The sequence below is a fragment of the Anomaloglossus baeobatrachus genome, chromosome 1 (assembly GCF_048569485.1).
Source record: "Anomaloglossus baeobatrachus isolate aAnoBae1 chromosome 1, aAnoBae1.hap1, whole genome shotgun sequence".
NCBI classification, from domain to species: Eukaryota; Metazoa; Chordata; class Amphibia; order Anura; family Aromobatidae; genus Anomaloglossus; species Anomaloglossus baeobatrachus.
Window position 1 is genome coordinate 140431081 of NC_134353.1, and position 14640 is coordinate 140445720.

The 14640-nt window shown below is 42.0% G+C and overlaps 1 protein-coding gene across 3 annotated transcripts in view; it reads left to right on the forward strand.

Moving 5' to 3' along the window:
* The window catches only part of MICU3 (mitochondrial calcium uptake family member 3), a 258476-nt gene that overhangs the window by 182405 nt on the left and 61431 nt on the right, over window positions 1–14640 (forward strand). For all 3 annotated transcript variants that reach the window (XM_075347080.1, XM_075347078.1, XM_075347079.1), the window contains exon 7: window positions 6999–7070. In XM_075347080.1, the coding sequence (XP_075203195.1) occupies window positions 6999–7070 (72 nt within the window). The remainder of the gene's footprint in view (window positions 1–6998; window positions 7071–14640) is intronic.

The following is a 14640-nucleotide window of genomic DNA, read 5'->3' on the forward strand; positions in this document are numbered from 1 at the left end:
TATTTTAACAATAAAACAACTTTAATCATAACGGAACCTGTGCATTGTCAGCGCTCGCCAGACCGATAATCCAATTACTTACTATATGCTCACTCCCTTCTGAGGGATTCGGTCAGAGCTGCAGCAAGACATAGGCACTCCATTTCGAAGTGAAACCCTCAGCTGGAGAACGGTGGATCGCTGTAACACTCCAGAACCCAGAGTGCCGGGGATTTCAGGAGGAACCAGCGGTCCTGAATCCGGACATCTCCAGCAAAGATCACGATCTAACAGGATCGCTACCAAGGCTTCAAACCCCCAATCCATATTAGATCGGAGGATCTATACAACCAACACCGGGGTTGTGCGAGGGCGCACAACCTCACCAGGTGAGCAAACTCTTATTCCTCTAAATTTAATCTTAGACCTGCGGGTACTTCTCATAGGCGCTACTTTCTCTTTTATAGTGGCTCAGTGGCAAGGCACCTACGAGATAAAGGAAAGAGTCGGGGTGGTTAACTACAAAGTATTGCAGCCCGGTAGGCGGAAACCTGAACAAATATACCATGTCAACCTATTAAAACCTTGGCAGGAACGGGAAAACCTGATGGCTGTTTTTTCCCCACCTCCCTCCTCTTCGGGTCGTTCACATCCGGCTCCAGCGACCTCCGGAGAGGACGAACCGGAAGTAAGGACTGGAGAAGCCCTCACCAAGACACAGAGGCGAGAGGCCAGACGGTTGGTTCAGCAGAACCCCGATGTCTTCTCCGAGCTGCCCGGTAGGACCAATCTGATACGACATGATATTGTCACCGAGCCCCACCTGAAGGTACGCCTGAAGTCATACCGGGTACCGGAGGCTCGACGACAAGCCATATCAGAGGAAGTAAAGTCAATGTTACGCCTGGGGGTCATCGAAAAATCCCGGAGTGAATGGGCTAGTCCGATTGTCCTAATACCAAAACCCGATGGCTCCTTAAGGTTCTGCAATGACTTTAGGAGATTGAACGAAATATCCAAGTTCGATCTCTACCCCATGCCGCGGGTGGATGAGCTGATTGATAGGCTGGGACAGGCGCGATATTTTACCACGCTCGACCTGACCAAGGGGTACTGGCAGGTGCCACTAACTGAGTCCGCCAAGGAGAAAACCGCTTTTGTTACGCCGGAGGGTCTCTTCCACTATGTTGTCTTGCCTTTTGGGTTACATGGCGCTCCGGCCACGTTCCAGAGGTTGATGGACTTAGTGCTGGAACCCCACCAGGCGTATGCATCAGCGTACCTTGATGACATCATTATTTACAGCTCCGATTGGCAGACCCACTTGGAACAGGTACAAGCGGTGGTGGACGCGCTTCGAACAGCCGGATTGACAGCCAATCCCAAGAAATGTGCGTTGGGACTCACGGAAGCCCGCTACTTGGGCTACGTAATAGGCCAAGGAGTGATTAAGCCCCAAATTAACAAAGTTGAGGCGATCCAGAAGTGGCCTAGACCCCTGACCACGAAGCAGGTTAGGGCCTTCCTGGGTATCGTGGGGTACTACAGGAGGTTTGTAAAAGATTTTGCGGGACTATCAGCCCCCTTGACGGACCTTCTCAAAGGCAAGAAGTCCGTCATGGTGCACTGGACTCCGCAGGCCGAGGACTCCTTCCGGGCCCTGAAGGGGGTCCTGTGCGGACAGCCCGTTCTTGTAAACCCTGATTTCCGGAAAGAGTTCATAGTACAGACTGACGCCTCGGAGGTCGGCCTGGGGGCAGTGCTGTCTCAGGTGGTTCAGGGGGTGGAACACCCCGTCACCTTCTTAAGTAGGAAGCTCGCCCCTCCCGAGCGGAATTATAGCGTAGTGGAGAAGGAGTGCCTGGCGATCAAGTGGGCCTTGGAGTCCCTACGCTATTACCTGCTGGGACGTCAGTTTCGCTTGGTGACGGATCACTCTCCACTGGTCTGGATGAGGTCCGCCAAGGAACGGAATGCCCGGGTTACCCGGTGGTTCCTTTCTCTGCAGAACTTCCGGTTTACGGTTGAACACCGGGCCGGTAGGTTGCAGGGCAACGCCGATGCCTTGTCCCGCGGCCCGTGTTTGATGGCAGGAGTTCAACCCCGCACGCTTGAACTGAGGGGGGGGGTATGTGAGACTGTGACCGGGGTTATCTATGACGGCCGGTATGTCTCGCCCCGGTTGTGCTCACTCCATGATAACCCACTATAGGGTTAATGCTGTTTTCCCTACAGGCTGAAGGGAGGGATAAATAGATTCAGGAACAAGGGCAGGTGTGCCGGGTGTGAGGGAGTGATCACATCTCCCTGAGTTCTCTGCCGGAAAGGCACATATGTAATATTGTGGACTTTTTCTTTGGAATAAACTGTGTGCTGTGAATCTTGGTGCCTGGATCCCGTGTCTTCTGCAGCGCAGCCGACAACGCTACCTCACACCCAGTAAAATACATTTAACCTCTTAACGACATATGACATACTGGTTACGTCATGGATTGTGTCACTGTAATCCCTGCCGGCTTATTTTAATAGCTGACATGTGTGCCACCCAGGCACTTGTGGATCCGCAATCCACTCACACCTGTTAACCCCTTACATCTCGCTGTCAAAATCTGACAAGATAAGCATTCATTTACCTGGTGCCATTGGAAGTCACATGATGTGATCGTGTGGAGCCGATGGTTGCCATGGTAGCATAGGGTCATGTGTTGACTGCTGTAGCTATCAAGAGGCAGAGAGCCGTGTGTGAGAGGAAAGCAGCTTTTCTAAAGATCAGAGCAATGCAGCTGTGATCTACAGAAATGCACAAGCGATCAGACGTCTTGGTGATCCTTATAACCCAAAGGGAACTAGTGAAATAAAAAAAAAAGTTTTAAAAAAACATAAAGGTTCAAATCACCCCCCATTCGCCCCATCAAAACTAATAGGGTTAAAAAATATACACATATTTGGTATCACCGTGTTCAGAAATGCCCGATCTGTCAAAATATAAAATCAATTAATCCGATCGATAAACGGCGTAGCGGCAAAAAAAATCCAAATGCCATAATTACATTTTTTGGTCACCGCTAATTTTGCGCAAAATGCAGTAATAGGCGATAAAAACGTAGCATCTATGCAAAAATTGTACCGTTAAAAACGTCAGCTCAAGATGCAAAAAATAAGCCATCACTGATCCCCAGGTCCCAAAAATTAAGAACCCTACGGGTTTTGGAAAATGGCACAAAAAGTGCGCCACTTTTTTGGACCAACTTGTGAATTTTTTTTCAACCCTTAGATAAAAGTAAACTTATACATGTTTGGGGTCTACAAACTCGCACCGACCTGACCCATCACACCCACACATCAGTTCTACAATATATTGAACACGGTGAATAACATATCCCAAAAACAATAGTGTGATGACACATTTTTGCAATTTTTCCGCACTTGGAATTTTTTTTGCTGTTTTCCAGTACACTATATGGTAAAATTCATGGTTTCATTTAAAAGTACAACTCATCCAGTAAAAAATAATTTTTATATTGTCTTCCAATTGTAGAATTGAACCATAATATATTGTACAATGATAACAATGCAAATTTGCCATGTCTCTAGTACACTCATCCTAGATATAAAATAAGTTTTAAGTGAGTATCATAGAGTGATCAGAGTGAATTGCTTGTCTCATGACCAATACAAAGAAGCCCTTCTAACACCAAGTGGGCAAAAAGGAAACTTAACCAGCTTCTTTGTAAATCTGATTCGAACTTAGCGTTATTTTGGCATCTGGCAAATTCTGGAATGTAAAAAGATTTTTCTTGATGGAACACTTTGAGTAAGGCATCATTCACATATCAGTTTTTTTTGTGCAAGTGCTATCTGTGCTATTGTCACTAGTACCTATAATAGTAAATGGGGCCATTCCCTGCTGTGATTTTTTGTGGATTCGCGAAATCGTGTAAACAGATCCGATGTTGAGCAAAATGTCGGATCAAAATCAGCAATGTAAGTCAATGAGTCTGTGAAAAAATCGGACAGTCCTCGGTTACTGTAAGAGTGTGGTCTGCTTTTCAGGAACTGATAGACCTTGTACACACGCTGTGTTTTTTGCCTCATTTTTTGGGTGCAGTTTTGGTCCCAAAACTGCATGCATTTCCTTCCCCAGCAAAGTCTGAGATTTCATTTTTGCTGTGCGCACCTTGCAGCTTTTTTTTGGCTACATCTTTGAAAAAAAACGCAGCAAAAATGCATCCCGAGGGAGAGTTTTTTTGGAAACATGCATTTTTGTGGTCACCACAAAGATGCAGCGTGCGCACATAGACATAGATAGGAAAAGGTGTAGAAACTTTTTTTTTTTAACATACAAGAAAAATTATCATAAATTGCACCAAACTGACAAAATTGATGAAAATCAGTTCTGAAATTCGGTCCGTTTTTCTCGAATTTGAAGAAAGCTGACACGCAAGGCCTTAGAAGTCGAATTAGGGTTTTTTTTGTTGTTTTTATTTATTTTCTCTGATTATACTCTGTTGTACTCGTATGATACATTATTTCTGGTTCTTGTATTTCTGATACTACTTTATACGATACATTACAGTGCCTTACGAAAGTATTCGGCCCCTTTTGAATTTTTCAACCTTTTCCCACATTTCAGGCTTCAAACATAAAGATAAAAATTGTTAATGTTATGGTGAAGAATCAACAAGTGGGACACAATTGTGAAGTTGAGCGAAATGTATTGCTTATTTTAAAATTTTATAAAAAATAATAAACTGAAAATTGGGGCGTGCAATATTATTCGTCCCCTTTAAGTTAATACTTTGTAGCACCATCTTTTGCTGGAATTACAGCTGCAAGTCGCTTGGGGTATGTCTCTATCAGTTTTGCACATCAAGAGACTGAAATTCTTGCCCATTCTTCCTCTTTTCCATTTTGCCCTGAGGCAGGAAATAGTTGGGAGGAGCGCGGAGCAGGACACCACCGATCAGGATTAGACGCAGGATTGTCCTGCTCCGCGCTCCTCCCATCTATTTCCTGCCTCAGGGCAAGATGGGAAAGAGGTAACGTGGGGTCAGCAGGCCCGCGCTTGCGCAGAACGAAGGAGGCAGAGGGGGAAAGCGCGGTCACGCAATTATGGGCGGTTACTTGGTAATGAAAATCAAAGCGCCGCCCATAATCTAAAGCCTGCGCACACGTCACCAGCGGTGACACTTGACACAGTGCTCATCCACGAGAGATAGGCACTGGGCATGCGCGGGGACCTCTGGAACACTGGGCGGCGTCCACAGCTATGGAAATGAGTGATGGGGGACGGCCTAAAGCGGCAGGAGGCAGAATAACAGACACCAGGCAGCCCGCCCCCGTGTACCATTTACAGTATCTGCATACAAAAAAGTACTACTTTATAAAGTCTTTATTTTGGTCAGAAAGGGGGCACAAGAACAACAGGAACATTGCTAGAATGCAGCCCAGGAGCTGCAGAGGGGGAATCTTTTATGTTTAGTGCAAAATTTCTGCTGACAGGTTCCCTTTAAATAACACTTTTTATGAATATTTTTGAGAAATTACTTTTTTCTTGCCACTCTTCCATAAAGGCCAGATTTGTGCAGTGTACAACTGATTGTTGTCCTATGCATAGACTCTCCCACCTCAGCTGTAGATCTCTGCAGTTCATCCAGAGTGATCATGAGCCTCTTGGCTGCATCTCTGATCAGTCTTCTCCTTGTTTGAGATGAAATTTTTGAGTCACGGCCAGGTCTTAGTAGATTTGCAGTGGAATGATACTCCTTCCATTTCAATATGATCGCTTGCACAGTGCTTCTTGGGATGTTTAAAGTTGTGGAAATCTTTTTGTAACCAAATCTGGCTTTAAACTTCTCCACAACAGTATCATGGACCTGCCTGTTGTGTTCCTTGGCCTTCATGATGCTATCTGCGCTTTAAACAGAACACTGAGACTATCACAGAGCAGGTGCATTTATACGGAGATTTGATTACACACAGGTAGATTATATTTATCATCATCAGTCATTTAGGACAACATTGGATCATTCAGAGATCCTCAGTGAACTTCTGGAGTGAGTTTGCTGCACTGAAAGTAAAGAGGACGAATAATATTGCACGCCCCAATTTTCAGTTTATTCTTTTTTTTATAAAAGTTTAAAATAAGCAATACATTTTGTTCAACTTCACAATTGTGTCCCTCTTGTTGTTGATTCTTCACCATAACATTAAAATTTTTATCTTTATGTTTGAAGCCTGAAATGTGGGAAAAGATTGAAAAATTCAAGGAGGCACTGTATTTCTGGTTCTTGTGTTTCTGATACTATTTTGTACGATACATTAATTTTGGTTCTTGTATTTTTGATGTCACACTGTTATATGATACATTGCTTTTGGTTCTTGTGTTTCTGATACCACACTGTTGTATGATAAGCCTTTTATCGTATTTGTTGTGTATTAAAGCCCTTCAAATTGTTGTATATCTATTAAGTAATGATTTGTACAGCACCACAAAGGAATCTTATGGATGTACGAAAAAAATCTTAATCATTTAATTGGATTGTGCTGACAGTATGAAAAAAGATCTGTAGGTATGCTTGGTGCCTACTGTGCAGACAAATGACTCGGTGTGGAGAGATGATATTTGAGTTGCTGATTCTCAGCAGAGTATTCCCCCAGATTAACACCGCTTCCTCCAGAATACTAATTCCGACTACTTGTCTTGTGTATATCTAGATAAAAGCTTGTCACGCCCGTACACAGCCATCTACACAGATATTGTGCGTGAATGAAACATAATAAAGGGTTATGAATTTAGCAGCGTGATCACTATTGGCTTAACAGGGAGTTACCTGGACAGTACAGAAATAAAGCAAATAATCCGCATCAGGTCCGGATTCAACTGAAACTGGCTCCAAAACCTACCGGAAGGGTGTAAATTCTAGAGCCTTCCATTATTGGTCTCTATAATTGGTGTATTTCTTTTTACAGTATACAGTTGTAGATATAACTTATTCTGTATTTTATCTGTTTTCCAGCTACAGGAAATATTTAGAAAGAAAAATGAAAAAAAAGAACGGAAAGGAGAAGAGGAAAAGTGTGCTCAACTGGTAACTTGTTTAATATTGCTCCTGCCCACATAATAATTAATAGGCTGCCAGCGATGAAAAAGGGAATTCATATCTTTGTCCATTGGATTATCGGTTATTATTGATGAACGTTTATCCATGTTGTTCAGTGTAGGTGGAGTAACCTCATATCGAAAATCTTGATTCAATCATTCGGAGGTGGAAGGTTTTAGTAAACGGGGCTGGACCCCAATATTTAGAAACAAGAACTTCACTGCACACTCCAAGGTCATGCAATGATATAAAATGTATCGATACAAGCGTTAAAAAATGGATGACTCAGATGTAATAGATTAAACAAAATGCCAAAAAATACAATAAGAAGATTCTGAAAATAGTGTTAAACAAACCTAATGTATCAAACATTTAGTTCCAGTTGAGTATCTTTTTAATTATGGAAGATTCTTGTGTGGCAAATTTGTTGCAGAAATTTCTGCTACTAAGGCCCCTTCACATATGCGCACTAAAAAAGACATGTGGCAATTCGATTTTGACAATCTGTATGTACGTGTCTGACGTCATGGTGACATATATAAAAAAAAACATATGACACGGAGTCTAATGTTTTTATGAGCTAAAGATGTGCAATGATTATACAGATATTAACCAAATAAAGAAATAATTAAATGAAAATATAATAACGTGGACTCAACCCTATTTTTGATAACCAGCAAGGGTAAAGCAGCTGTGGGCTGGTATGAGCCTGAGAAGGTCCATGGTTATTTGGCCCTTCCCAGCCTAAACATAGCAGCCCGCAGTCGCCACAGAAGTGGAGAATCACAAGATGCCCCAATTTTGACACCTTGCCTTAGATCTTATTGATTGCCCTGGTGCGGTGACAATTGGGCAATGGTTTTTGGAGTTGATGTCAGCTGTGTAATGTCAGCTGGCATTAAGCATTGGTGTTGGCAATGGAGAGGTGTCTATCTCCACTTATTAACCCAGTAATAAAAAAATATGACATGCACACAAGAATCCTTATATATTTATTTGGCTAATATCTGTTCTCTAAATCCTATCTATCATCTATCCATCTATCTATCTATCTATCTATCTATCATCTATCCATCTATCCATCTATCATCTTTGCAAATCTTTAACACTTAAATGTCAGTAATGATGCCATCCGTGTAATGTACGTGTTTTTCTCGGACCCATTGACTTTTGTGATCTGTATTGCATCCAAAAATCAGACATGTCCTCGTGTGGATCACACAGACCTACGTATGGTTTACAAGAACACACTGTCAGTGTGAAAACACGAAGATGTGAGGACCAACATAGATTTTATTGATTATGCGTGTGAACGTGTTTCCGGTACGTGTGAAAATGGACACCACACATGTCAGAAACACGGGTATTAAGGGGGCCTAAAAGACAGTTCCATCATGTGCAGGTTGTTTAGCAGCGAACACAGGGAATTCCACAATATGTATGGGACAGTCGCAGAAATTTTTGCAGCCAATTTGCTACATGTGAATATATCATGAGGCTTGGGATCACACATGCAGTTTTTGTACCAAACACAGGAGCGGAAACAAAAAAGAGAAGTATTAGTCTTCCCTTTATGTTTCTTCTATTTGTATCTACTCCTGGCTAACCTACATCGAAAATTGCCACTTAACTTTATGAAACATTGTCTACTAGGTCAATAGAGGCTTTATACTTCCACCACTTATTTGTTGATGTCTCTGACTTTATTGATGTCTCTGACTTTATTGAACCTCCATAAGCAGAATGTCATTTTTCTTGTGCAGTATATTTTTCATTCTCAGTACAGTTCCCTTTATATAAATGTAACATATCAGGCAGCACGGCAGGGAGATTTCTATTGCATACATGGTTGCCGCTTCCTTAGCATTGTACGTCATCATTGCAATTCTGTGGAAGCCTGCATTCATTAAATAAACTTGCTCCTTTTGTTCCGCATTGTTTTCTGAACCAATGTTTGCCTAATGTACAATAGGACAGATGTGTTATCTCAGATGCATTTATGCTCCAGTTATTTTGTACAGTAGGAAAGGCCATATAAAAACGTTTCATTCGATGGAGAAAACACTGAATGCTGGTTAACTGGAGGAAAAAGGCTAGACATATTTTCATGCAATCTTTCATTCGAAGTGTTAAAACTAAATTAATGATATGTCATTAGAAAGATTCTCTAGAGTAAATCCAGGACATCCTCTTAAAATGTAGTCAAACTTTCTGCTTAATAGGAATGGTGTTGATAGGGTTTACAGAATTGTGGCACGACTCCATTACAGAGAAGGGTGTATAAGGTCCCTAGTAGTATTTATAGACTCAAAGAAAGACAGAATTGATGGGATATCCCATAAATGTAGGATAACTTCAGGTCCCATGTCTAGGACTCATCTGGTGTTGACAGGGCCGCCACTAGGAATTTCAGGCCTCCATACTGATAACATTTTTGGGCCCCCTTGAGACTCCACCCAAGCTCCACCCCAGCTCCACCTCCGCCACGCAAACCTTCCACACTCTCACCACCATGCTTGGAAAAATGTACATACATATATACACACGCAGTCATGGCCAAAAGTGTTAGTACCCTTGAGGTTCCAGAAAATGAAGTATTTCCCTCAGAAAATTATTAACACACCCTCTACACCACCCCTGTCCATAATACACCCTCTACACCGCCCCTCTCCATAATATCTCGCCCACACTACCCCATGTATAATATCCCCAAACACACTGCCTCTCTGTATATCATACCTACACACAATGCCCCGCTGTATAATATTTCCTCCACATACATAGCTCCTCTATATAATATCCCCCCACACACACACAGCTCCTCTGTATAATATCTCTCCCACACACTGCTCCTCTATATAATATCCCCCCACACACACTGCTCCTCTATATAATATCCCCCCACACACACTGCTCCTCTGTATAATATCCACCCACACACTGCTACACTTCTCCTCTGTATAATATCCCTCCACACACTGATCCTCTGTATAATAGCCCCCCCCACACACACACTGGTTCTCTATATTGCACACGTGGTCAAAATTGGTGGTACCCATTGTTTAATGAAAGAAAAACCCACAATGGTCACAGAAATAACTTGAATCTGACAAAAGTAATAAATAAAAAATGTGTGGAAATGAACAAATGAAAGTCAGACATTGCTTTTCAACCATGCTTCCACAGAATTTTTAAAAACATAAAACTCATGAAACAGGTCTGGACAGAAATGATGGTACCACTGAAAATAATGTGACAAAAGGGACGTGTTCAATCAACAGGTGAACAAAGGAATGATCCAGCTTTACGTTTCCATAAAAACAGAGCTTTAATGAAAGACTTTTTTAAAATACAAAGAATATTTTTCTTGTAATAAAGATAAACCGCAAAAGTATACCATCTCTGAGTCAGGAAAAATCCAAAGGTTCTTTAAACCGCACACCAGACGCGGCTCTTAGACCTTGGTTTAAAGAACCTTCGGATTTTTCCTAACTCAGAGATTGTATACTTTTGTGGCTTATCTTACAAGAAAATATTCTTTGTATTTTAAAAAAGTCTTTTTCATTAAAGCTGTGTTTTTATGGAAACATGAAGCTGGATCATTCCTTTGTTCACCTGTGCTTCAGACGCTGAAGAGCAGCGGGATCTCATGCTTCAACACCGCCAGGAGTGCAGATGTCTTGGGGTGAAAATTGATGACAAATCAAAACGACGGATAATACGAATAGTAACAAAAGAGCCCAGAAAAACTTCTAAATAGGTTAACGGTGAACTACAAGCTCAAGCAACATCAATGTCAGAAAAGCACCATCTGTTGTTGTTTGAGCCAAAGTGGACTTCATGGGAGATGACCAAGGAGGACACCATTGTTGAAAAAATATCATGAAAAAGCCAAACTGGAATTTGCCAAACTACATGTTGGCAAGCCACAAAGCTTCTGGGAGAATGTCCTATGTACAGATGAGACAATATGGAACTATTTGGTAGGGCACATCAGCTCTATGTTCACAGACGTAAAAATGAACCATATCAAGAAAAAAACACTATCCCTACTGTAAAACATGGAGGAGGCTCTGTTATGTTCTGGTTCTGCTTAGCTACATCTGGCACAGGGTATCTTGAATCTGTGCAGGGTATAATGAAATCTCAAGACTATCAAGGGATTCTAGAGAGAAATGTGCTGCCCAGTGTCAGCAAGCTTGATCTCAGTCATAGGTCATGGTCCTGCAACAGGATAATGACCCAGAACACATAGCTAAAAACACCTAAGAATGCCTAAGAGGAAAACATTGGACTATTCTGAACTGGCCTTCTATGAGCCCTGGCCTAAATCCTATTGAGCATCTTTGGAAAGAGCTGAAACATGCCGTCTGCAAAAGGCAAGCAACCTTCAAACACGGAACAACTGGGGCAGTTTGCTCTTAAGGAGTGGGCCAAAATACCTGTCGAGAGGTGCAGAAGTCTCATTAACAGTTAAAAGAATCGTTTGATTGCAATGATTGCCTCAAAAGGTTTTGCAACAAAATATTATGTTAAGAGTACCATCATTACTATCCAGGCCTATTTCATGAGTTTTATTTATTTTTTTTTAAATTGTGTGGAAGCATGGTTGAAAGCAATATCTGACTGTCAGTTTCATAGTTTTTTTTTATTTATTATTGCTTTTATCAGATTCCAGTTATTTCTGTGACCATTGGGTTTTTTTCTTTCATAAAACGAGGGGTATCAACAATTTTGACCACATGTGTAATATCCCCCCACACACACTGCCCCTCTGTATAATATCCGCCTCACAGATGCATTGCCCCTGTGTATAATATTATTACTTATTATTATAGCACCTTTTATTCCATGGCGCTTTACATGTGAAAAGGGGTATACATAGTGTAGACAAATACAGTAATCATAAACAAAACCATAGAAGAATACAAGGCACTCCCAAGATTGGCTGCATCGTGTGATTTATTTAATGTGCATAACAACAACAGAACGTTTTCGGTCCGTAGACCTTCCTCAGTAAGCACATTCGTGAAGAGGAGTTCAGCGTGGGTGATTAGCGCGGTGTCCACCGCCGCATGGAGGCTGACTCCATGCGGCGGTGGACACCGCGCTAATCACCCACGCTGAACTCCTCTTCACGAATGTGCTTACTGAGGAAGGTCTACAGACCGAAAACGTTCTGTTGTTGTTATGCACATTAAATAAATCACACGTTGCAGCCAATCTTGGGGGTGCCTTGTATTCTTCTATTGACAAAAGGCCTTGGAACCTGAAGCGCACCCCTACATCTATTACCATCAGCACAGAGGAATTGCCATTTACTTCTTGTTGTATCATAAACAAAACAAGACACAGACTGGTACAAGAGAAGCGAGGACACTGCCCGCGATGACTCACCGTCTACAAGGGATGGGTGAGGTTACAGTAAGTGAGGTATTCCCAAACACACAGTGCCCCTGTGTATAATAGTCACACACAAACTGCTCCTCTGTATACTATTCCCCCACACACACACACATTCCCCCTCTGTATAATATCCTCCTGGTATATATGTCCCCATCCTGGGCCCTTCCTGGTACGTATGTCGCCACCTTAGTTTATTGTCCCCTTCCTAGCATATATGTCCTCTTGTTATATATGTCCTGATCCTGGAACCCTCCTGGTAAATATGTCCCCATCCTGGTATATATAGCCCATCCTGGTATGTATATCTCCCCTTCCTGGGCACATTCTAATATATATGTCCCCATCCTGGTTTTTGTCCCCTTCCTTTTATATATGTCATCCTTCTTGTTTATATGTCTCATTCCAGGGCTCATCCTAGCGTATATATCCCCTCCTGGGCACATTCTGTTACAATGTCCCTATTCTGGTTTTTGTCCCGTTCGTTGAATACATGTCCTTCTTATATATATGTCTCCTTCCAGGTCCCATCCTGGTATATATATATATATATATATATATATATATATATATATATATATATATATATATATATATACAGTTAGGTCCAGACATATTTGGACAGTGACACAATTTTCGCGAGTTGGGCTTTGCATGCCACCACATTGCATTTGAAATGAAATCTCTACAACAGAATTCAAGTGCAGATTGTAACGTTTAATTTGAAGGTTTGAACAAAAATATCTGATAGAAATTGTAGGAATTGTACACATTTCTTTACAAACACTCCACATTTTAGGAGGTCAAAAGTAATTGGACAAATAAACCAAACCCAAACAAAATATTTTTATTTTCAATATTTTGTTGCGAATCCTTTGGAGGCAATCACTGCCTTAAGTCTGGAACCCCTGGACATTACCAAACGCTGGGTTTCCTCCTTCTTAATGCTTTGCCAGGCCTTTACAGCTGCAGCCTTCAGGTCTTGCTTGTTTGTGGGTCTTTCAGTCTTAAGTCTGGATTTGAGCAAGTGAAATGCATGCTCAATTGGGTTAAGATCTGGTGATTGACTTGGCCATTGCAGAATGTTCCACTTTTTTGCACTCATGAACTCCTGGGTAGCTTTGGTTGTATATTTGGGGTCATTGTCCATCTGTACTATGAAGCGCCGTCCGATCAACTTTGCGGCATTTGGCTGAATCTGGGCTGAAAGTATATCCCGGTACACTTCAGAATTCATCCGGCTACTCTTGTCTGCTGTTATGTCATCAATAAACACAAGTGACCCAGTGCCTTTGAAAGCCATGCATGCCCATGCCATCACGTTGCCTCCACCATGTTTTACAGAGGATGTGGTGTGCCTTGGATCATGTGCCGTTCCCTTTCTTCTCCAAACTTTTTTTCTTCCCATCATTCTGGTACAGGTTGATCTTTGTCTCATCTGTCCATAGAATACTTTTCCAGAACTGAGCTGGCTTCATGAGGTGTTTTTCAGCAAATTTAACTCTGGCCTGTCTATTTTTGGAATTGATGAATGGTTTGCATCTAGATGTGAACCCTTTGTATTTACTTTCATGGAGTCTTCTCTTTACTGTTGACTTAGAGACAGATACACCTACTTCACTGAGAGTGTTCTGGACCGCAGTTGATGTTGTGAACGGGTTCTTCTTCACCAAAGAAAGTATGCGGCGATCATCCACCACTGTTGTCATCCGTGGACGCCCAGGCCTTTTTGAGTTCCCAAACTCACCAGTCAATTCCTTTTTTCTCAGAATGTACCCGACTGTTGATTTTGCTACTCCAAGCATGTCTGCTATCTCTCTGATGGATTTTTTCTTTTTTTTTCAGCCTCAGGATGTTCTGCTTCACCTCAATTGAGAGTTCCTTAGACCGCATGTTGTCTGGTCACAGTAACCACTTCCAAATGCAAAACCACACACCTGTAATCAACCCCAGACCTTTTAACTACTTCATTGATTACAGGTTAACGAGGGAGACGCCTTCAGAGTTAATTGCAGCCCTTAGAGTCCCTTGTCCAATTACTTTTGGTCCCTTGAAAAAGAGGAGGCTATGCATTACAGAGCTATGATTCCTAAACCCTTTCTCTGATTTGGATGTGAAAACTCTCATATTGCAGCTGGGAGTGTGCACTTTCAGC